The following is a 21,389-nucleotide window of genomic DNA, read 5'->3' on the forward strand; positions in this document are numbered from 1 at the left end:
AATTAAAGATTAATTTGACATGCCGCTATCCGGCTGAACTTGCCTTCTCATAATTGGCTTTTTTCATTTTGATACGGCAACTGGGTCTGCGGCTGAACAGAGGGTTTCCGTGGTAGCTGACTGCTTTTGTGGTCAGAGTCAGGTTCTTGGCGGCATTAGCGAGACGTACCGATCAACTTTTCGGTGGTGCAGGCGACGCACAAATTGCGCTTTGATCACGCGAAGGGAATGCACATCACGTGATATACGATCATCCACACCTGCTCACGTTGTTTCAATGTCACGCGTGTCACATGACACGGCACGTGCTCAATTCTTCCCCATGCTCGCCCTCCCTTATCGCATTTCCCCTGATCCAGATAACCCCTACCACTGCTATCCTTTCAAATCACCTCCTGACGTATGCTAAAGCATCCACTTCGAGCTAGAATTCGTGTTTTGCGTTCACGCCACTTTAGATCGTCTCCACCGTGGGCATCTACCATTTTGTGGCGCCGCAAGGTGCTCCCTTACTTTTGCTACCCAACATCTCCGAACCACGGATATGCTACCTTCTCCAGCGACACCGATGAGTACGAGATCGATTTGATCACGTTGAGGAGAAAATCGCAATCCGACAACTCTGACGTGGCTCCTTTCTCCACTGTTTTGGATCCAAACGGCCCAATCAATGGCAAGTATGACCCTGAGGTGGTTGATAAGGTTCTCAGAGATAGCACTGGAAGCGAAGGCAACAATGTTGATGCAAACGTGACTCCCGCCACAAAGGAGTTTGTGGACCGCTATCATAGGGAATTGAATCTTCTTGACGAGTTTATCCGTCTTTCGTACGCCAATACAATTCCTGATATCTCCAGACTCACCCCGGTGGAGGTATCAAACGTGCTATACATATTCAGAGGATTGTATAAAAAGGGCAATCTTGAGCTCACTGACGGTGCAGACTTGAGGGCCTTAGATGATATGGTGGACTCGTTTTTAACGTTGCTCTCGGAAGCGGCTCCCACATCCAGAAGCTTATCTACGTCTGTGCAGATGCTCTTGGACCAGAAGGCCAAGAAGCCATTTGATGTAGACGTGCTTAGTTCCGGAATCGGCAACTTTTTGCCTGAGTTGCGTGTTTTGACAAGAAAGTACGACTTCAATACTCTTGGCCTGGTGATGCCTATTGTGGAGAAGATTTCGGTATTGGTAACTGAATTTTCTCGTTTTTTGTCCGTAAATGGCGCTGCCCACAACTATGATGCTGATTTCTTTAAGGTTTTGATTTATGTTCTGCGCTACAAGCACTTGAAGCAAGCCTTGCTTGATCACAGTGATATATCCCCCAAGGCGCTCTTGGCAATTGCCGAAAACCCCAGCAGTGCTGAAATTCAAGACAAGATTAAAGCGGCGACCGGTGAGCCACAAAAGTTGATTGATTTGATCAGCAACTCGAGCAAGACCATCCTGAATGTGATTTTTAGTAATTTGGGGTTTAAAGATGCCGATGCAACATTTGCTGCCGTTTCTGCGGAGACCGAGAAGGATATTTATTCTGAGAAGGAGAGACACCTTCTCGAGAGCTTTATCGAAACCTATTTGCCGTTGGTTTGTGGAGGCGTGCTCGCCATTGATGCTTTCAAGGATTCCAGCTTCAGCAATGCTCTTGTTCGTTTCGATAACAAGACCATCACGCCTTATGTGGTGCTGCCAAATTTTTTTGATAATTTTGAGTTTTCTTTGGCATCGCTTTTGGGTATCACGTCTCGTTTCCATGTTATTCGTGCCATTGCACCAAGCTTTAACGATGAACTCGCCGAGCGCTCTTTAGATGATTTGACTGAAGCAATTGACAAGCTCGCAGAGAAGTCAAGTCCGTTGATCTTACACGATGCTGCAAAGGTACATGAAGCACTTAACCATTTTCAGAGACACTCTACCCGCGGGTTTTCCATCTTTGACAAGTTATTGCGGAATCAGCACTGGGTAACCGCTTGGGAACGTCATAATATGATTGCCGGTAAGTCATCTGAGGATACCTTCGAAATTGTTGATCTCACCAATGAGGCAGAGGCTTTGAAGGAAGCCGAACCGAAGACTGTTAGTGCCGAAGTCATACAAATCGACGGTAAGTCCCTAAGCGATTTTAAAGAAGAACTCTTTGAATTTAGAAAGCATGACTTGAGAAATTTCAATTTTGCCGACATCAGCTTCGTCAACCTCTTGAGGTATATGAACACTGCTATTGCTAATGCAACTTCAGGAAATGAAAGTTCAAATGGATCTGCTATCACTTTAAAGAATTCAGGGTCATTTGGTCAGCTTAAAGAGCTTTTGGCAGCAAACTTGGAGCCCAACTATAGTAAAACGAAATTTCTCGACGATCTTGTGGCCAATGAGTATGCCCCTAAGATGGCTTACCAACAAATTCCCGAAGAGCTCAAGATCCATAGCTTCGTCAAGGAACTTGAAATTTTGAGGAATGATGAGCTCAAGAAATCATTTAAGGATTCTTCTCCCAAGGAGATTGTTGCACTAGTTGACCGCAGATGCACTGAATTTTCACAAGGTTTAGAGAACCTGAACCCCACATCAAGGATGTGCAAGGCTAACTGGGCTGTGTTCATGAAGATGGGCGGTCGTTTGAAGAGACTCTTTTCTATTAATGGTGGTAACACAGAGATCTTGGATGCCGTAATCAACTCGCAGTCTGCTTTAGATAAGCTCGAAGCAAAGCTTGCTAAGAAAAAGGCCGAGGTTACTGCGCAAAGCGATGTACAAGCTTCGGAAAACGTTAGTAAGTCTTTGTACGCTCCTGGCCCGTACGTACAAATCCCAGAGAAGTTGGGCTTGCATGATTTTGTTGAGCAACTTGCCATCTTTAGAGATGAGCTTCAGAAGCCTTACAAGGATGCTAGTCCCACAGAAGTGCTTGATTTAATGGAGAAAAGAACCAAAGAGATATACAATGATGGAAATTCGAACCCCACTCTGAGAATGAACAAGGATAATATGGTATCTTTCATCAAGCTTCATGCCAAACTCAAGAAACTTTTGGCTTGGAACGGTGGTAACACTGCAATTTTGGATACTCTTATTTACTCCCAGAAGGTGTTCGACAAATTTGAAGCTAAGATCTCATCAAAGTCCGAAGAATCTCAAGCGACAGAGCAAGAGCAAACTCCATACAGACAAATCCCAGATGATGTATTGCTCGAGGAGTTTGCCAACGAGCTTGAGGAATTAAAGGTTGCGCTTGGCTCTAACTTTGGCGACAAGACAGCATACCAGATTTATAAAGAATTGGATAGGATGATCAACAATGAAGAGGATTTCGATAAGAAGCTCATCTTGCAAAAGCTTCAGAGAAACATAAGAATGCTTTTGAAGCACAATGGGAACCTGACATTCGCGTTGGACACTGTATTGATCAGCCGTAAGGTCTTTGACAAGATGGATGGCAAATTGTCTGCAAAGGAGGCCTCCAATAACAAATTTATCATGAGTGACTTCCTTGAGAAGAATCCTTCCAGGCAGAAGAAGAAGCAACTCAAGTACAATGACGCCAGCGAAGTATTGGCGCTTTTGAATAACAATTCTACGCACGCTGATGTTGAGCTAGAAAAGATCAGAGCGGAAGCGTCTATTCAAGATGCATTGGCATCCGCCATGAGCCAGGAGGAAGCATACTTGAAAGAGGAAAATCCCGAAGAATACGCAGCTATCAATAGTTTGACTGCTCAGAAGATCAGGGATTCATACAATAAGAACGCAGATACTAAGGCTGCTTCTGTGGATAAGGACTCGCTAGAGGAATTTTTGAAGTCTGCTAAGAAGGACAAAGAGAGCAGCGAAGCAGAAAAATTCCGTGCTGAACAAGCTTATGAATGGAGCAAGAGCATGTGTAAGAGTAACCGGACATTAGAAGGGAAGAACTTCTTCAATCCGATGAAGAGTGGCAAGGGATTAACGCACGAATTCCTTGTATTGACTTCAAACGGTGAAACTATCTATTCAAAAGAGAACCCTCTTGGCCCCGATCACGTAAATGAGGACATGGTGACAGTGTTAGAGCGGGTCTCACCTGAAGTCCTCAGCAAGGTGTCGAAGCAAATCAACAAACTTCAGAGGAAAAACTGGAGCGTCATTGGAGGTGGCGACAAGGATCGTTTAGTTGTTGTAAGCAGACCCGTGGCGGCAAGAGGGTTCAAGGTGTGGAGGATATTGAGAACACTATTCACCACCACAGGCATGGTGTTTGTTGTGATGTTAGGGCTCCACGTTTGGTTGGACGATGTCGAAGAGGGCAACGCACCCGAGTTGGCGTATCCGCCTAGCGAGAATCTCGCCGTGATGGAGCAGGCTGACGTTGACGAGTTCGAGGAGCAACACGAGATTAAGGAGTCATACGAGCCTGGTGTCACCACGAAATCTCTCTGGCAGAGATTGTTCTGGAGCCGCTAAAGCAATGCACCACCGTTGTATAGATCACCAATTGATTTAGTAAACTAAGACATATCAGTTTCAGTTTGAGGAACCGCCAGTGGGTTCTTGTGGACCGTAGTGAACTTCCAAGCAGTACTGGCGCCAACGTTGCCGTTCCAGTTTCTCACGTTGATAACCGTGTCTTTATCTCTCAAGTCCGGGGTTCTGATGCCCGTCTCAAACACATGCTCATCGTGTGCTCTCTTCTCCTTCAAGAGCTGCTGTTTACTCGTGAGGGGTCTTCCAGGTCTCCTGTTCCTGTCGATCTCCTTGAGCTCTTCATCATCACGACACACCCAAAGTGTCACAATTTCCCTCATATCTTCCATAGTGAACGTCTCCTCTTGCCTATTCTGTATGCTCTCCTGGATGTGCAAGTAGAAAAGTAACTCGTGATTCTTCTGCTCCATGTGTCTCTGTTTCTTTGCCCGGATCTTGGCCTCTCTCTCTGTGGCCCTACTGAGCTGCTTGAACTTTCTGCCCTTAGCGTGAAGAGTGGCACTGGAGCCAGCAATCTTTTTGGATACCTTCGTTAGAGACTTTGCAAGCGGCATGGGGGAAGAAGCAGTGGTGATGGAGGACTAGAAAATGCAGGCCGTGAGATGAGATGCGATGGGGTCGTCAATGGTAACAAGTAGCTCCAAGAAATGAGATTTGGTACAATCAAATCTGAAATACGTATGTGGTTTCAGTGCCTATGCATTCAGTCTGGTGATTCTTCCATTCTTTTATTGATAGGCAGCTGATGTTGTATCCAAAATTTCGTATCACTCAACCACTCTCATTTGGATGAATATTCTGGTGATACTCGCCTTTTTGATGTGGGGAGTTCCCATGGCTATCACCATAGTTAGTTTCTGTATCAGCAAAATCCTATTGATAATCTTTAATTTGAGATATTCAGTACATCGCAAGTTATTTGGCGTTGTCTGTATCGAAAGAAAGTGCCGCTCCACACTACTCACAATATTGCATTCCATCCACATTGAAGTCAACTGAATTCCTTATGAACGACTGTTGAAAGAAGCAAAAGACCTGAACTATACTTCCCTCGGTCGTGAACCATGTTCAGTGAACCCAAGGATAATTCACACTTTGAATATAAAGATGCGTTTCGCAGCCATTACTGGGAAAACATAGAATTTACTCCTGTCATCTCTCGCCAATTGCACATTCACGGCGGGCGGGAATTGACTGATTCTCCAAGAACACTATCAATCACATAATCATCTACTTCAGTACTGCTTTATCCTCACAACTCCATATGTGCCTCAACCCTCTCATATGTCTCCCTTCTCTTTGCTCACACGAGCACTATACCGTTGAAACACAGCTACAACACACAAGCACAGGAGGCCCCCCGATCAATACCCCTGTCTTAACCTAGGCTGCTTATTTGCTTCTCTATCAGAAACTTTCTTCAAAACGACACATTTTGCCCTTCTTCCTTCCATGCTCCACCCATTTTACTACCTATCCTTCCTACACCCGCGACAAAAATTTTATCTAAACTCACAACTCACTTCAATTCCTCCCTTTCCCTATCGACATGGTCAAATACTCCGAGGAACAATTGCTTGAAGCTAAAGAGCTCGCATACACGCCCAAGCCAGAGATTTTGGAAGCGTTCAACGAGTTGGTGGAGCTGGTGAGAGAGCACATCGCCAACGAGAAGAGAGCCAGACAAACCAACGGTGACACCTACATTGACGAAAGAGGCAACGAGAGATCGTACAACCACTTGAACAGAAGACGGTTGCTGAGACTGGGCCAGAACAAGCCCAATTTGCGTAAGAAGGCTGCCGAGATTGTCGATGAGGACGGATGGGCTACGTTGACCAAGCCTAAGAAATCCTTTAGTGGAGAAGAGGGGACTGATGAAAGAGAGAAATTCAGAGACTCGTTGAAGGACACTGCCGTGAAGGTGAAACCCAACAACAAGAATTTGGGCTCTTCCAAGGCAGTTGATCCAAGAGAAACCATTGTCGACAAACACACTAATACTTTCAACGCTTTCGAGGCGCTTGGGGACGATGACGAGTAAGTACATATGATGCTCATGAACAGTTGAACTATATAAATACATGTAGTGGAAATTGCGGGGTAGAGTGTCTCCCCGTAGTCTCTAAAACAAACGATTGAATGACGAACTTTTGATCATAATCGATTCTCTAATCCATATTCTCTCAGACAACAATATCATTGTCCTCTTCGGTTGAAAGCGACCGGAGGATCGTATTCATATCCTTCGATGCGCTATGCTTGTTAAGTACTGATCTGGGTGTACTACTGTCTTGTTGGAACAGAAACCGAGCGTCTGGAACTTGCCCAGAGACAGTGTTCTTGAGTTCAGAAACTTTCGGAAGCAACGAATATCTGTAGTTCGTCTGCTGCAAATTGTACAGATTATTTGAATTGAGCGATGTCTGTGTGTCAACGGTGCCATTTATCTTGGTTGGACTCTGGGCAAGGCCAGAATGGATGGACGAGATATCATTGGCAGACCCAAGCCCGTGGGCATGGCCGTTGGTATTGGTGGCACTGCTACCATGTCTGTCACGAGAATCTTGAAAGTGGTCTGAGTTGTTGTCAGTCTTGGCCAACTTATTATCACGCCCATCATGAGAATGGTGGATTTGGCTCAAGTCAAGTGATACCGACTTTTGTGGATTGATGTATTCGCTTAATGGTGTAGTCTCAAAGAAATCATAAATCATTTGTTGACTGACTCTGTTCGTCAAGCTTCCCAGAATAGAATCATCAGAGACGCTAGCTCTCCTTTCATCCAAATCCTGAGTGATTGCCTCCCACAACGTCAGCTTGGTGATGTCACGTTTCAACTGAGTGGCATACTTCTCATTGAGGACTTCCACCAGGGACTTCAACAACAGGTACGCAAACTTGTCCTTCTCTATCTCAACAGGAGATGCAGCACCTCCAAGGAGCTGCCAGTGCAGAAACATGGGGATGAAATTGTGCACAAAGTTGATCCCAGTGACAGAAAGCAAAGTTTGTAAAGTCTTCAAGAGCGACTTGGTCACAGATGGACTACTTGGGGCCGAAAGGTACTCGTTCGAATGAACAAGTATGTTGTTAAGGAAGTTCTGTGGGTGACTGATGTACTCGTTGTAATCTGGAGTAAGGAAACGCTCGGGACCTTCTGTCAGGACATTTTCCTCAGTGTAACCGGCCTTTGGAGAAGATGCTCTAGGAGAGTCTTTAGCACCCTCCTTCAAGAATTCAATCTTCAAAAACTCACTGAACACCTGCAAGAACTTCGATTCAAGAGAGGATTTTTGTTCAGCAGATGCCTCCAGGGCAAAATCTTCGTAGCTTTTCTCCAATGTGAGCAATTGCAAACCTAAGTCCCAGTTCTCCAATGTTGCTTCATTTCTCGTGATGGAACTAGACTTGCGAGTCAACAAGTTCATCACCTTGGAGATGTTGTCGAGCAAGACAGCAACCAAATCGTGAACTCTGTTGATTTTGCTGGACTCAACGTGGAGCATGACAGAGTCAACTTGCATGAGGATGCCCTCGATAGAGTCTTGCACCTGATCGTAGTAGTAAATGTGACTAGAAAGGTTGCACACACACTCACTGTAGATCTTGCTCAACTGCTTCACCTGGTCAGACGACAAGTAGTCTGCCAACAGTAAGTACAAGTTTGTTTGCAAAGTGAGCAACTGCTGAATCACATCGGAAATGGAAAGCCCGATCATGTTGAAGTTGGAAGAAACGAGACCAAGTACCGACTTGGCGGTGTGCACCAACACGTTATAGTTCTTAGTGTTGGAGTCAGTCTTCTCGGACAATGCACTCAAACGATGCAAGAGTGTCAGCAAGGCAATGAAACGCAACTGAACTGGGATCCACGACGCACACATCTCCAAGAAAGTGGTGCCCCAGTCGTCTACCTCGGTTTGCGAGGAGTTCTTGAAGTTGAACTCCACCACGGTATTTGTAGCCTCCGAGATCTGCGTGGACAACGACGTGTTGAAAAGCACTCTCAAGCCAGCCAAGGCCTCCTCGTTGAGATCTTCATCGGAAACAGAGTCACTTTCCAAGCGCTCCTCGATGGCCTTCGCCTGCTGGGCCGTTCTTGCTGTCACGACTCTGTTCAAGATGTGGAACTTCTCGTCACCATCCACGTTCAAGTTGCTGTTCAAGCGAGTCAACAAGTTCGACTGCGACGGGTTCAGGAGCACCGTCTGCGCCAACAAAGGAACACACAACGAAATGAACTTCTGGGACAAGCGGGAGTTGAAGCCCAAGCAGTTGAACACGTGTTTGGACGTAGAGAGCGCCACGAGTCGCCACTCCAGCTTATTGGTGGGGGAGCCGTTCAGCTGCGAGACCCCCGTGTTGATGAAGTGTTCGGTGAACTGGGTGAAGCTCTCCACGAACAGCTTGTCACCTGTAAACAAGCCGCCGTCCAACTTGCTGCACAACACGCCATAGGTCGACACGAGCGACTTGCAAAGAGGTAACTCCTTGACGGAGAGAATGGAGGACAAAATCGACACCACCTGGGCAGCAAAAGCGTTCAAGTTATCGTTACATTTCTCAATTAACGCCAGGATGATCCCCAAGGTGACCTGAAGATTGCCAGTTTTGCCGCCTTTGACGTCTCTTTTCGTCTTGGCCGCCAAAAAGTCCACCACCTTGACCAACTTGATTCTTCTTGTCAGCGCATAGTAGAGGAGGTAGCTGAGCTCCAGCGGGTTGGGTTTCTTGTCGGGGATTTTGCCCGGCGGGTAGCACTGCAAAATGAGTTTCTGGTGCTTGTGCTGCGGTACAATACGCATGCCGGTGGAAGGAATTTGGGTTTTTGATGAAAGTTAGCGATTTCGAGATGTCACCACGGCAGGAACCCCAGTTTTTATTGATGCCCAGGTATGAGAGTCGGGTAGAGCCCCGGCCTGCACGCAGCGCGACCTCACCTCCAGGTGAGTCTCTCACATGTCTTGCGAGAAGCACCAGATTGGGGAAAAAGGCAGTCTGGCGCCGGGAGGGGAGACAAAGAAGCACCCTCCAGGGAGAGGGAGACGAGATAATGACAGAGGTTGACGAAGCCATTATGAAGAGACAGTTTCGTGAATTATAATATGTGTTTGAGTTTTTTTTTGTTTTGTGGTTAGTCGTGGTGTTTTGCAGCCAGAAGGTCCCTCGCTGTTAGTGGTGGTCGCCCGCGGGCCGCCATGTGAATGAGTGCAAATGGGCCAAGGAAAGGGCATCAAGGCAGAGACGGGCAATGCAAGAGAGAAAACGGGGAAGCAAGGAATAAGGGGAACCATGTGGACGGAAATCCGCTGGCGGGTGTTTTCTGGAAAACGGGCAAGCTGGAGGGGTGTTTTGAAACGTGATGGCTTCTGAAACATGCTTCATCTGTCACCAAGATGTGCGCTCTATCGGCATTGGAATAGCCATAAGCATCGAGGAGAGACGAGGGATTGTCACTAATATGGGTTTTGGGACTTGAGGAGAGTGTTTAAGGAGCTTTATTTTTTTCTTTTTTCTGTCTTCTTTTTTTTGTTCTTTACACGGTCATCGTCTGTGATATGCCCTCGGGGTGCCCCACTATCTTCCGCATCTCAAGTCACTTCCATGGGACTCATGAACAATCCACATGACACCTAAACTTTGACGTGGGCTATTTTTCTAGACAGTGTCGATGTCTCCAGCCAAAATTTTTTCAGTCGATTGGGTAATTGTGCCCGGTAGTTGTGCCCGGTAGGTGGTGTCACTGTCTGGACACTGGTTGCAATCCCCCCTGCTCGCATCACAGTCTTGTGGAGCACCCCAGAGTTTCATCAAATGCTACCTGTTCCATCAAATGCTACGTCAGAAAAAGACATCTCATCAAATACTTGAGCTACACCCCGTGGAAATCGCTGATGTCATCAATTTCGGTACTGCTTTACAGCATAGACTTACTCATGTCGTTAAAGCTGGGACCACTCAACAGTAGCATCTCCAGATCGTTTTTGTGTCCGGTTTGTGTCCAGTTGCCAAATCCTCGGGGATGCCAGCCAGAGAAGGGGAACCCCCAACAAATCACGCCCTCCCCCATGAACTCAGTGTGTGGCTTTTGACAGGCATCGGCCGCTTCGCCTGTCATTATAGTGTCTGCCGCTGGTCTGCGTAGCGTAAGCGTAGCAGGACAATGTGAAAATTGCGATGCTGTGAGTCCCAGGCAACTACTTCATATACACTGGTTCGGGCTGTTTTCACTTAGATTTTTTCGTCCTCTGTTTAAATTCCTCAGACCTGCTTGATTTCTATAAGTTCGGCCTTATTCGGCACTTGGCCTATGCGATGAGCTCTGCAAGTGGGCGCCCGCTAACTTGTCAGCCGCTTCGTCTAACTCTGCGATTTTCAGCCGGCATTCTACACTGTTACTTAAAAAGGCCATTCATTGTCAGCCAGAGGCAGCCGTATCCAGATACAGCGGCGCCTCTTCGACAGACCATACAGTAATATCTATAAAAGGGGCATTTCAGGGCGTAAAGGTCTTCAGCCACGCAGCGCACCACGTCGACCGGTCACCAGTCAAAGCAATTGGTGCCAATGCTTCACGAAAAAGAAAACAAACCATGATTATAAGGCAAGACAGACGGTGCTGATCCAAAAGCAAGACAATGGTAAATAAATCTTCATCTACAGTCTCGAGCCTCTAACTAGCTCCTGGGAGACAAGTCAGAATACCGCAACTTCAAGCAGTATGGGCACATCATGTGGCGGCATCGCAGACAGGTAAATCTCGAGGCAGGCTCCACCACAACAGGATGGTTTTCAAAGTACCCCAACACCTCGTTGGGCTTGCCCTCGCCAGAAGGCTCCAGCCGTAGCACGCCGTACGCCTGGCCACAGTCACAGCAGTACCACTGGCATATTCTTGTGTCGGACTGCGACGAGAAAGGCAAATGTGAGTGCGTTCGAAGCTTCACGTTGTTCATTGTGAAATGGTTGAAGCTTTCGGAAAGTGGCGAGGTAATTGTGGAAATTGTGGATATTAAGGTGGAGGGAAGAAGGGGGGAAACGCTAAGGGTATCTGCCTCCGATGTGATTATGGTGTAGCGTTACTTGGGCCGCGGTTGGTTGCAAATGTGTGCAACAATGAACGGAGCGACCAATAAAAAAAAAAAAAAATCTGAACACTAATCAAAAGAGCGTGTAGTCCAGTCTTTTGATACCTCTGTATTCTGTGGTCGTAACACTGTGTAACTCTGTAGTCGAGACTTTAGAAGAATCCGTAATCGTTTCTCAACTCAGTTGTCCTTGTAAGTATTCTTGGGCGTCTCAACGGGCTGTAAATATCCACCGGTATCACGTTTGAAGGTGAAGCTTGAAGGAGTATATGCTAACGTAAGCTGAAGCTTGAAACCACAGTAAAACTCGTAAACGGTGCAAACGTCAAAGTGTCAAATAACAAATCAACAAGAGTCTCAAAAACAGCATCTCTGCGTCTTATAAGGCGTCTCTCGATGCTTTCACTTGCCCCCGACAGGTACCAATCTAGACCTCCTCCCGGGCGCACCACCTTGCACTGCACCACGCACAAAAAAAACCTGAATGGGTCCAGTGAAAAGAGAAAGAACACTGAGTACACACTCAAGAAACCGCACAGGGCAGGCAAACTTTGGGTTAAGGCCCAGCCCAGCCCAGCCCAACCCAGCAGGCCAGTTCCGCAACCGCCGAATACATTTCTCCAGGTACCCACTTTGCGCCATACGGTTTCTGCTTGCAATGCTCGCTTTTGCCGGCGCCGCCTTGAGGCTGGAGGCTGAAGGCTGGAGAAAAAAAAAACAGGCCCATTCCAGCCATAGGTTGGGTCATTTTCGCTCGATGCGGCAGGCCCGCAGCGCACCCGTCGCATGAAATCGCTGCGGTTGCAGCGTTCTAAAACTGAAAAAACCTGGCGTAGGGCGAGCGAATTGCTGCGAAAAAAAAGGGTCTACCGAGCTCAGGCAGGCAACGCGGCGGAGGCCACGGAAGTGATGCTGTCGGTGTTGCCGAGATGGACTGTTTGATGAAATCTGTAGAATTTGCTGGAAAAAAGTCTGTTTGACTCTCCATTATGCTGATTCATTTCTTCGTGCACTTGACTCTGCGTAAGCTTCACCAGGTTCTTTCGCAATTGTCTGTCTGCGCCTGCCACTGCCGTTGCGGGTCCTGCGGAAGCCTGGGGATCCCCCTGGATAATGGAGCTAAGGTGGGACCCAGACACCCGCCAGAACCTTTGTTGGAGGGGTTTCGTTCATTTCTTTTCTTTTGTTTTGTTTTTTTTCTTTTTGTCAATGAGCTTGACACTTTGTTTTGTGGCCTTCCTTGATGGCCAGGGGCCACCCGGGGTCACCATGCAAGGTTTACCGATGCATTATGGTAGGTCTGCTCGTGAGACACTGTTGGGGTATCTCAGGACCATCTTGCGCGAATGAATGGTTGCAAAATGTCCTCAGATCCCCAGGCTGGAAAATTAAAAAAAAAAAAAAAAAAAAAAAAAAATAAAAAGACCTGGCAGTGGTCGGCCTCGGCGGTGCCTGACTTTCAATCTTTGAAAACCCGTAAAGGCACGGCACGTATTGTTTCTGTCGGTTTGTCTGGGCCGTTCGTCTGGACGTCTGCAGTCTATCTTGCTCCAGGTACACACACATCCATCCCTTCGATAACCGGGGCATCATCGTGGCTGCGATCTCTTATGCAAAGCCTAATCCAGATCAGAGCGTTAACGCTTTTTGCCACACTTTCCTGTGGGCTCTCCACGGGGCCAGCTTATTCTTTGCGGATCCTTCGGCCCACTTGTGGCAATGCAGCTGTCTGTAGACGGACTAAGGTGGATGTTGGTCATATCTCTTGCGTAGTGGTTCTGGATCATGCCTCTGCTCCTGTCCCGATATCTGGAGTCCACTTGAGACGGTTCGCTTATCTTTCCATTGTCAGCAGTAAAGTTGTTTCCAGAACCCCTTCTTCGCCACTAAAAGCTTCTCCTCCATCACAAGCCTTTCACTGCCTCTACTGCTCTTGCGCCGACTTCTCCTCGGCCAACGTGCCTCGAAGTGTCTTCACCTCTCGAAAACACCCCACAGGCACTATCCCCTCGTCGTTTCCCCTTGTGAGGATAACCCCGTTTGCAGACTTGTAAAAAACTAGCCCTGTCTCTTTGCACTTGTCCAAGTCTAAGTAGATCAACACATTGCAGCTCTTGCGGATCCCCAGATGGCTCCACTCAGCGTCTGATGTGAAGTGGATATGGTTTCTCAGCATTTTACAGAGACCTCCGCGTGTGTAGATGGCGTCTAGCTTGTTGGCAAATGTGCCATGGTACACGTTTCCAGGCATCTCTTCGTATGGCAATGGCTCCATGTTTTCCTCAGTCACGAGGCCAAGAGAATGTCCCTGATTGGCGCAAATATACGTCTTCCCATCTTCTCGAGTCTCCAAAGTGAATCGCTTCTTGTCGTTTTCGGCCACAATGGTTTTAATCTCTTCTGCAGAAGCTCGGTGAGTTTTGATCCTGGGATGCTTGAGAATGGCTGAAAGCTCTACGAAACCTCGGCTATCAATGGGGAGGTTCTCCTTGACTGCACCGTGTCGAAGAAGGTACAGCAAAGCCTTGGAGATCTGAACGTGCCGTGGAGCCATTGTAGTTGGTGCGATGTAGCTGATGAGTTCGAAGTTCGCATTTTCGCAGCCAAAGAGTCATAGAGCGATGTGAGGAGGAAGGAGAAAATGGAGGGTACATGAGTGAAATCTGTAATAGTTAACGCTGAACGACAACTTATAATGAGACTTAAATCCCCATATGTATTTTGTCTTCCTTGTTTATGCTGAATGTGTGTAGGGTAGTGTGGATACTTACAAGGTATGTTAAGAAACTGTAGTAGGACGCCAGAGTCAAAAAGTAAAATAATCAAGAGCACAATAAAGTCGAAGCTCGAAAGCCAGAGCTTGAAGGCAAAATAATCAGCCACACGTCCCCAGAATCTCATCTCCACTCCGCCCTTAGAACATATCACTTTCAGCTGCAATGGCCAACATCCTACAACTTCGTCAGTGTGACCCTATCACCCATTGAACCTTACTATATACAGAGATGTAGTCTATTTGTTATCGCTGCATCTTCTCACTTTGGCGCCAGCGAGAGAGCCCATGTTCTTCTTGTTGTTCTGCTTGATCGTGGCGTTGTCACCCAACTCGGTGCCCTTGTGAAACTTCAAGAAGTAGCGGTCGCCTTCCTGTTTTTCAGCTTGCACGATGTTCTTGACAAGGAACTTGGCCACCTCGTTCAAGTCAGTGATGGCCTTGTCAACTTCCTCTTGGTTGGCAAGTGTGCGCTTCTTGTCGAAGCCTTCTCTAATTTTCATTCTCAGCGCCCTCAAGATTTTCTCGTCACCGTTGAACGCCACTCTGGTGGCCCTGAGAGCGGCACGGTATGCCTGCAAGGCGGCCTTGGTCATTAATGCTGGTGATGAGGTTTGTCTTAAATACGAGTGGTTGGAATTGTGCTTCACTGATGGGGCCAACGTATGCAGGAAATACCTTCAAAAAACTATGTCGGTTTTACCAGTGTCAGTGTCGCAAGATCTTTTACATCGAGCTTCTCTATTGCTTCATTCAATTGGGGTGGATAGAACCTCTTCTATTTATAGATGCATTATTCATTACAAGACCAACTTCTCTCTCGAGTAGGCTGGTATGCGCTTGGCCAACTCGATTCCCTCGTTCACACGCAACTTCAGATTCGTGGTGCCATTTGCCATCGTCAAGAGAGCATCAAGCTCTTCTCTCTGTGTGCCAATTTCATGAATACTATCAACAACAACAGCCTTGTTTGCTGTCTTCTTCTTGTTCTGTTTTTTAGTCCCTTCGACTTGCAAAGCTTGGTTTGTGAGAGTCAAATTGTAGCTGTTAGCTCCGAGAGCATCCACCTTGGAAGCGATCACCTGGCTCAACTTCTCGATGACGGGAATGGACCAGTTGAAAAGCCCACCGGCGTCGATGACTGCTTGGACTAAATCCCACGAATTTTTTGTGTTCAAGTTGATGAAGACTCCAAGCATACGCTCCAACTTTTTGCTGTATTCATCGTACTCAGCAGTCAAGATTTCCAGTAGCTTCTTTGTGATTTGCTGTAACGAAAAATTGCTCACAAGTCTGTCGATCGTTGCTCTCAAGAACATGAACACCAACTGTGTCAGCTTGGCGCTCTCAGGATCCTTATCTAACTCGTCAGCCAATTCAGTCAAGTTATTGAGTTCACTGGCAAGATCATCAATAGAAAGTGCAGAGCACTTCTCAATAGCTGTCTTGAGCAAATTCGGTTCATTGAGCTGACTGAGGAGTAAGAGAAGACCATTGGCATATTTTGAGGTGAAGAGAGGATGGCTTAGAAGATACTCAACAGCGGTTTCTGGTAGGAAGTCATCCTGCAAAATTTGAACTGTGGAATCCTTCGAATCGACAGTGAAAATAAGGGAAAGAATTTGTTCAATTAAAGCGGCATCCACAACTCTGTCTGTGATGGCATGCGTGTATGATTTAGTGTCGTCGTAACCTTGGCCTTTGAAAAACTCGATGATGGCTTTATTGAAGTTTGCGGTATCCGATTTTGCTTCTTTTAACTTGTTGAGGAATACATTCAATTCTTTGGCTCCAATAGAGTTGTCCCTCATCAAGTTTTGCGTCAGAAGTGAAGGAAAAGCTTTCAATGGCTTCTCCTTCTCCTCCTGTGTCTTAAGTGACTTTCCGAGGCACTCTCTCAAAGTGTTTTTGCCAAGTTCAACCTGGATGTAGTTGATTTTGCTGGTCTTTCTTTTTTCGTTGAAGCCCAAGTATAACGCATAAGTCGAGCTGGTGATTTCGGAGTCGCCTTTCGTTGGCAATGCAAAGTTGAGGTATAATTTGATGTTGGTGTTATGCTGGAACAGATCAAGCAAGGAGCTGAACTTGTAATTGACCAAATATAATTTTGATTGATTTGAAAGGAGCAATCTTTCTGGAGCTGGAGAGAAAAAGCCATATTCTTGAGCATCATCATTTGCAAAAAGAGGCTCCAAAGAGATGCTTTTCAATGTTGACTGTGGCTTCATGAGCGAGGCCGAAGACACCTCTTTCGAAGACTTGTTGAAGGTGTACAAGACACCGGCTGAAATGGCAAAGAGACAATTGTGGAAACTGTGGCTTTTGAATGTGACATTGTAGATTTCAAATGTTTTACTTCCATCAATGCCAATAAGTCTGCAAGTGTATGACGACAGTTCGTTTAAGCGGGAAATGTAGAATAAAAGGGGATTTTTGTGCTGGAAAGTGTGCACGGACATAAAAGTATGGTATACAACAGTATGTGTTGAGGATCTTGGGAGTGGTGGCAAGCTGGGCAAAGTAGAAGCCACAGCCAAGGTGATATTCTCAGAGCCCGACTCAGTCTTCATTTCTGTATACTCTAGGTGACTGACAGAGCCATCTCTCAAAAGCACATAAATAGACGAGTCAGTGCCAAACATGACGCCCACTGCAGCAACTTCAAGCGGGAATTCGGCCGTGATAGACACTTCAGTGCCGCATCTCTTCACTATCTTCACATACTGCTTTCTGCGCTCACTTAAACCCACGACATACCAGTCGTCCTTCACATCCATGCAGTCAACTATAGTGCTTGACGACAACGGGAACGACCAGACGAGCTTAGGGGTGGGTTTCAACACATAGCTCGAGATGATCAGTTTAGACATGCCTAGATGGATCACATCAGTTTCCTGAAAAGTTAGCCCTTTCTGGCTGTGGGGAAGAACCACACGCTTTTCGACAGGCACATCCGCAATTCGAGGTAGCTCAACGAGCGAAAAGGGGTCGTTCAATTTCGGAAGCATCCCGGTTTACTGTGGTGGTGAAAGAGTGAAGGCTGGAAAGTTGGAGTGCAGGGAAAAATCTGCGATGGAGCTGAGAAGAGGTAGCTGGTGGTACAGATGCAGGAGATAGAGGTTCTGAAGAGCAGTAGAGGGTTAACGAGCAATGATAATTTGAAGGATTTTGATGAATTCGGATGGTTTTCAGAGTGTTCTCGCTATCCGGAATCCCTTCAAATAGAATCTTTTTCTATGCTTGCCTCTGTTGTGCCAGAGTGTTGGTGGATGCGTCCATGCATACTTTGCAGCCATTCTCGTGTCTACTGGAGTTAAAGTAGATTGGATTGAACGTCAACAAACATCCTCCATCTGAGCTTTGAATAGCTACAATGTGTTGAATAATGACTAGCAGTGCTATAAATTGGTCGGTGCTGTTCCCTTCCCGTTAGGTAGAGAGGCAACGACTGAATCCTTAGAAATTGAAATCTAGATATCACCTGAAGTACCAAAGCATCACATTTACATAATTGTTGCCTTTACCTAACAGAAATTTCGCTCAAATCATCAAGTTTAACAATTAGATACGATTGGCGTCATTCTCAAGTGTAAGAAATACGTTCGTACATCACTATTCTTCTGAGTGACCAAGAGTAGATTCCAACTGTTGTCTGGACGTCTACTTTGGCTGCATTTCTCTATCAGCTCAAATCTGTCGGTTTGCTCTCTTATTTCATAAGAGGTTTGTAGCCTGTCCAATTCACATTTTGCACCCATTCGCAGCCACAAAAGAGTAATCAAGAGAGTACTCAATTGAGTCCTTGCTCAACACAGTGAACAAAAAAAGATACATAAAGTGGATTATTAAAAAGACACTAGATTTGCTCTTGCTCTTCCTTGCCTTCTATTCCTCTGACTAGGTGACATGCTCCTTTAAAGTGCCTCTCCCACTACTGCTGCCTGTGAGCGACTAATGTGCATGATATTCAACTCACTCACGTTAGTCCACATACTCTTTGTCCCTCCAAATGTCTCTACCGTCTACATGGCGCCAGTTTCAGCTCTTTGACTTTCTTCCTATCCGAGATCCAAACTACCAACTGGAGTTTCCGCTTTTTTCCGACCCGTCACTCTCTTCCATCACTGCCACACTGTCCTATATCGTGTTCGCCTACCAAAATGCTTACATCAGACTCTTAGACAAACTGCTGTTGGAGCTGGTCATGCTGTTCTGCGCTTACAATTTGGACTACAAAATCACATTTATGAAGCCCTTGCTCAATCTGAACTTGTTGGTCACGCTAGCTGAGTCCCAGGGCCTGCCTGCTATCATTAAAGTATGGGACCTTCATAAAATCACTCAATTGAGCGGAAGCACAGTCAATGACGACGATGCAATGAAACACAAGTTTGTTACTCAGGTTCAGGTTCTCGAAGGGGACAATTCTTACCCAATTTCGTGCTTTGCATTTAACGATACCTTGACATGTTTAGCTTTGGGCTACACAAACGGTAAGATCATCCTTGTTCGAGGAGATATGCTTCGAGACAGAGGAGCGAAACAGAGGGTGATTTATGAGAGTAATGACCCCATCACTGGCGTCTTCTTCAACAGATTCGAGGAGATCATCTATGTTACAACCATCCTGCAAGTGCTCACCCTTTTAACAACTGGAAGGAATCAGGGGAAGCCCCATCGTGTTTTGTCTAAGAGCGAAGGAGCCGACCTTGGCTGTTCAGATTTGGAGTATCGCACACTGAAGTTGATAACAGGAAACTCAGAAGCCCTCAAGTACTACAATCATGTGAGTAGATCCAGTGTCATCAACTTCAATGTACCTAAAAGAAAGATTCTTCGTCTTTTCAAGGACTATCTATTGATTGTATGTCCAATTGAGGAAGCTTCATCTGAGGACAACAATCAGTCTACAAACAAGACGTTGACTCGTCTATTAATTTTGGATTTGAAGAATATGCATATCTCCTTCAGCTTAACTATACCAAACCTGACGATATCTCATGTTTTCTCATCAAATAATGATAATAATGTGTTTTTGCTTTCAACGGACGGTGTCTTGTACAAGCTTCACGAAAAAGCCATCAACCAACAATTGGAGACCATCATACAAAGAGAATTATTCGGTATAGCCCTCAATCTTGCGCATCAAAATAACTTAGATGACCAAACTAACTTGCGCATTAACAGATTATATGGTGACTTTCTTTACAAGAAAGGTGACTACGACGGTGCCATAGAAAAGTACATGCTGTGTCTTCCGTTGTTCAAAAAAGGGGACAAGATAAAAGTTGACGCCACCGACGATGATAACCTAGACGATTTTATCGTGAAGGTCTTGATGGATTTTAAGCAGGTTTCCAACGTTCGGAACATGACCAAGTTTTTGGCCGAGTTGCACAAGTTAAATCTCGCCGACAGCGATCATGTAACGCTATTATTGTGCTGTTATTGCAAACTTGATATGGTGAAGGAAATCGATAGCTTTATCAAAGAAATGGATGTTGATGGCACGACTCAAAGTGAGTCAAGACTTGACTATGACAAACTCAATTATGCACTTTTCATCAACCTCTTCAAGGAGTGTGGCTACTATAGTCAAGTCACTCGGCTCTTACTTAAACTCAACAGGCCATACACAATTGTTGATATTCACTTGAACGAGCTCAACCAATATGATGAGTGCATCAACTACATCCGAACTCTCCCGATTGACGAGATACTTCGTATCCTCATTGACTTTCTGCAGACTCTTCTTCAGAATAAGCCAATGGAGACTACAGAGCTTCTCATTAACGTTTTTACTGGACAGTACAAGCCAGACAAAAGACATGATGTCTTTGAAAACTCTGAAAGAGTACAACCTGATGCCCAGAATGAAGAGCCAAAACCAAAGATCTCCTCGTATGAAGCCTTCATTAGGTATCTTTCGGGCACAAGTACTGGCAATGGCAGTGTTAGTGAACCTGGCAATGATGAGCCAACATACCAACCGCCAAGACCCAGTCTTGTGTTTCACTGTTTCATTGGTCATGAGCGTGAGTTTGTTGTATTTCTTGAAGCATGTCTCGAAACGTTCGACAAATATCAAGGTAATGTGAATGACAAGAAGGATTTGCTTGTTACTTTGTTTGAAATTTACCTCTCTATGTCATCAAAAGACTCGGCGGACGCTGGGAGCTGGAAAGCGAAAGCCAAGGAGTTGTTGATGAATAATGGTGATCTCATTGATAAATCCAAGGCCTTGGTGATATCGTACATGTATAACTTCACAGAAGGTGAAACTGTCATCAACGAGCTCACTGAGAACTTTGAAGAAGCGAGCTTTCAATCTTGTCAAATGCTAGATGATGTCCAGGGGTGTCTTAATATTGTGCGGAAGTACGGTGAACGTAAACCGAAGTTGTACAAGCTTATGATCAATTATTTAGGTGCGTCTAACGAAGGTATCAAGCTTGTCTCTAACAAGGAGTTTCTCTTTCTTCTTGAAAGAATCAAGCATCATCGTCTCCTTTCACCTTTGGAAACAATCAAAGCTCTCAGTGGAAATCCCCATGCGACTGTCGGGATGGTCAGAGATTATCTCATTGATCACTTTGAGCAAACGCAGAAGCAAATCAAGAACAATGACAAGTTGATTGACTCCTACGAACACGAGTCCACTATGAATAGCCTCGCTTTGACAGAGCTCACTACAGATGCAATGGTGGTGAAAAATTCCAAGTGCAACGGCTGTGAGTTGCGCCTCGAATTCCCAGTGATCTACTTCAAGTGCAAACATGCCTATCATCAACGGTGCTTGAACGAGAACATCTACATTCCAGAGACCACCGACAATGGAAACAACGATCCGAAGTGTCCACTCTGTGTCAACGAAATCAGCTCTCTGGAACTAGCTCGTGAAAGACAACTTCGGGTCAAGGAAGAAACTGAAATCTTTAAGCAACAACTCGATGAATCAAATGACAAATTTAAGGTGATTTGTGACTACATAGGAAAGGGCGCTATGGAATAGCTCCAGATAGTGAGTCGCAGTCGCAACTATGGCTGCGAAAAAATGT

General features: G+C 45.9%; 9 protein-coding genes across 9 annotated transcripts; 4 read left to right on the top strand and 5 right to left on the bottom strand. All coding sequences in view use genetic code 12, as the record gives it.

The window, feature by feature from the left end:
* Positions 1-402: 402 nt before the first annotated feature.
* Positions 403-4,446, top strand: CJI96_0004806 (uncharacterized protein; the record flags this gene model as incomplete). The annotated part of the gene is made up of 1 exon (XM_029033884.2): positions 403-4,446. The coding sequence occupies one exon, from the start codon at positions 403-405 to the stop codon at positions 4,444-4,446; it is 4,044 nt and encodes a 1,347-aa protein (XP_028891447.2).
* A 44-nt stretch (positions 4,447-4,490) lies between these two features.
* On the bottom strand, positions 4,491-5,021 carry CJI96_0004807 (translation machinery-associated protein 16; the record flags this gene model as incomplete). The annotated part of the gene is made up of 1 exon (XM_029033885.1): positions 4,491-5,021. The coding sequence occupies one exon, from the start codon at positions 5,019-5,021 to the stop codon at positions 4,491-4,493; it is 531 nt and encodes a 176-aa protein (XP_028891448.1).
* Positions 5,022-6,016: 995 nt separating this feature from the next.
* CJI96_0004808 (uncharacterized protein) lies at positions 6,017-6,511 on the top strand (the record flags this gene model as incomplete). Its single annotated transcript, XM_029033886.2, has 1 exon — positions 6,017-6,511. One exon carries the CDS (start codon positions 6,017-6,019, stop codon positions 6,509-6,511), a length of 495 nt encoding a protein of 164 aa, XP_028891449.2.
* Positions 6,512-6,653: 142 nt separating this feature from the next.
* CJI96_0004809 (uncharacterized protein) lies at positions 6,654-9,275 on the bottom strand (the record flags this gene model as incomplete). Its single annotated transcript, XM_029033887.2, has 1 exon — positions 6,654-9,275. The coding sequence occupies one exon, from the start codon at positions 9,273-9,275 to the stop codon at positions 6,654-6,656; it is 2,622 nt and encodes an 873-aa protein (XP_028891450.2).
* A 1,927-nt stretch (positions 9,276-11,202) lies between these two features.
* Positions 11,203-11,547, top strand: CJI96_0004810 (uncharacterized protein; the record flags this gene model as incomplete). Its single annotated transcript, XM_029033888.2, has 1 exon — positions 11,203-11,547. One exon carries the CDS (start codon positions 11,203-11,205, stop codon positions 11,545-11,547), a length of 345 nt encoding a protein of 114 aa, XP_028891451.2.
* A 1,935-nt stretch (positions 11,548-13,482) lies between these two features.
* CJI96_0004811 (tRNA 2'-phosphotransferase) lies at positions 13,483-14,112 on the bottom strand (the record flags this gene model as incomplete). Its single annotated transcript, XM_029033889.1, has 1 exon — positions 13,483-14,112. The coding sequence occupies one exon, from the start codon at positions 14,110-14,112 to the stop codon at positions 13,483-13,485; it is 630 nt and encodes a 209-aa protein (XP_028891452.1).
* Positions 14,113-14,570: 458 nt separating this feature from the next.
* Positions 14,571-14,927, bottom strand: CJI96_0004812 (LYR motif-containing protein; the record flags this gene model as incomplete). Its single annotated transcript, XM_029033890.1, has 1 exon — positions 14,571-14,927. The coding sequence occupies one exon, from the start codon at positions 14,925-14,927 to the stop codon at positions 14,571-14,573; it is 357 nt and encodes a 118-aa protein (XP_028891453.1).
* Positions 14,928-15,131: 204 nt separating this feature from the next.
* Positions 15,132-17,339, bottom strand: CJI96_0004813 (uncharacterized protein; the record flags this gene model as incomplete). Its single annotated transcript, XM_029033891.2, has 1 exon — positions 15,132-17,339. The coding sequence occupies one exon, from the start codon at positions 17,337-17,339 to the stop codon at positions 15,132-15,134; it is 2,208 nt and encodes a 735-aa protein (XP_028891454.2).
* A 1,001-nt stretch (positions 17,340-18,340) lies between these two features.
* On the top strand, positions 18,341-21,343 carry CJI96_0004814 (tethering complex subunit PEP5; the record flags this gene model as incomplete). The annotated part of the gene is made up of 1 exon (XM_029033892.2): positions 18,341-21,343. One exon carries the CDS (start codon positions 18,341-18,343, stop codon positions 21,341-21,343), a length of 3,003 nt encoding a protein of 1,000 aa, XP_028891455.2.
* Between the last annotated feature and the right edge of the window lie 46 nt (positions 21,344-21,389).

Source organism: Candidozyma auris, chromosome 6 (assembly GCF_003013715.1).
Source record: "Candidozyma auris chromosome 6, complete sequence".
Taxonomy (NCBI): domain Eukaryota; kingdom Fungi; phylum Ascomycota; class Pichiomycetes; order Serinales; family Metschnikowiaceae; genus Candidozyma; species Candidozyma auris.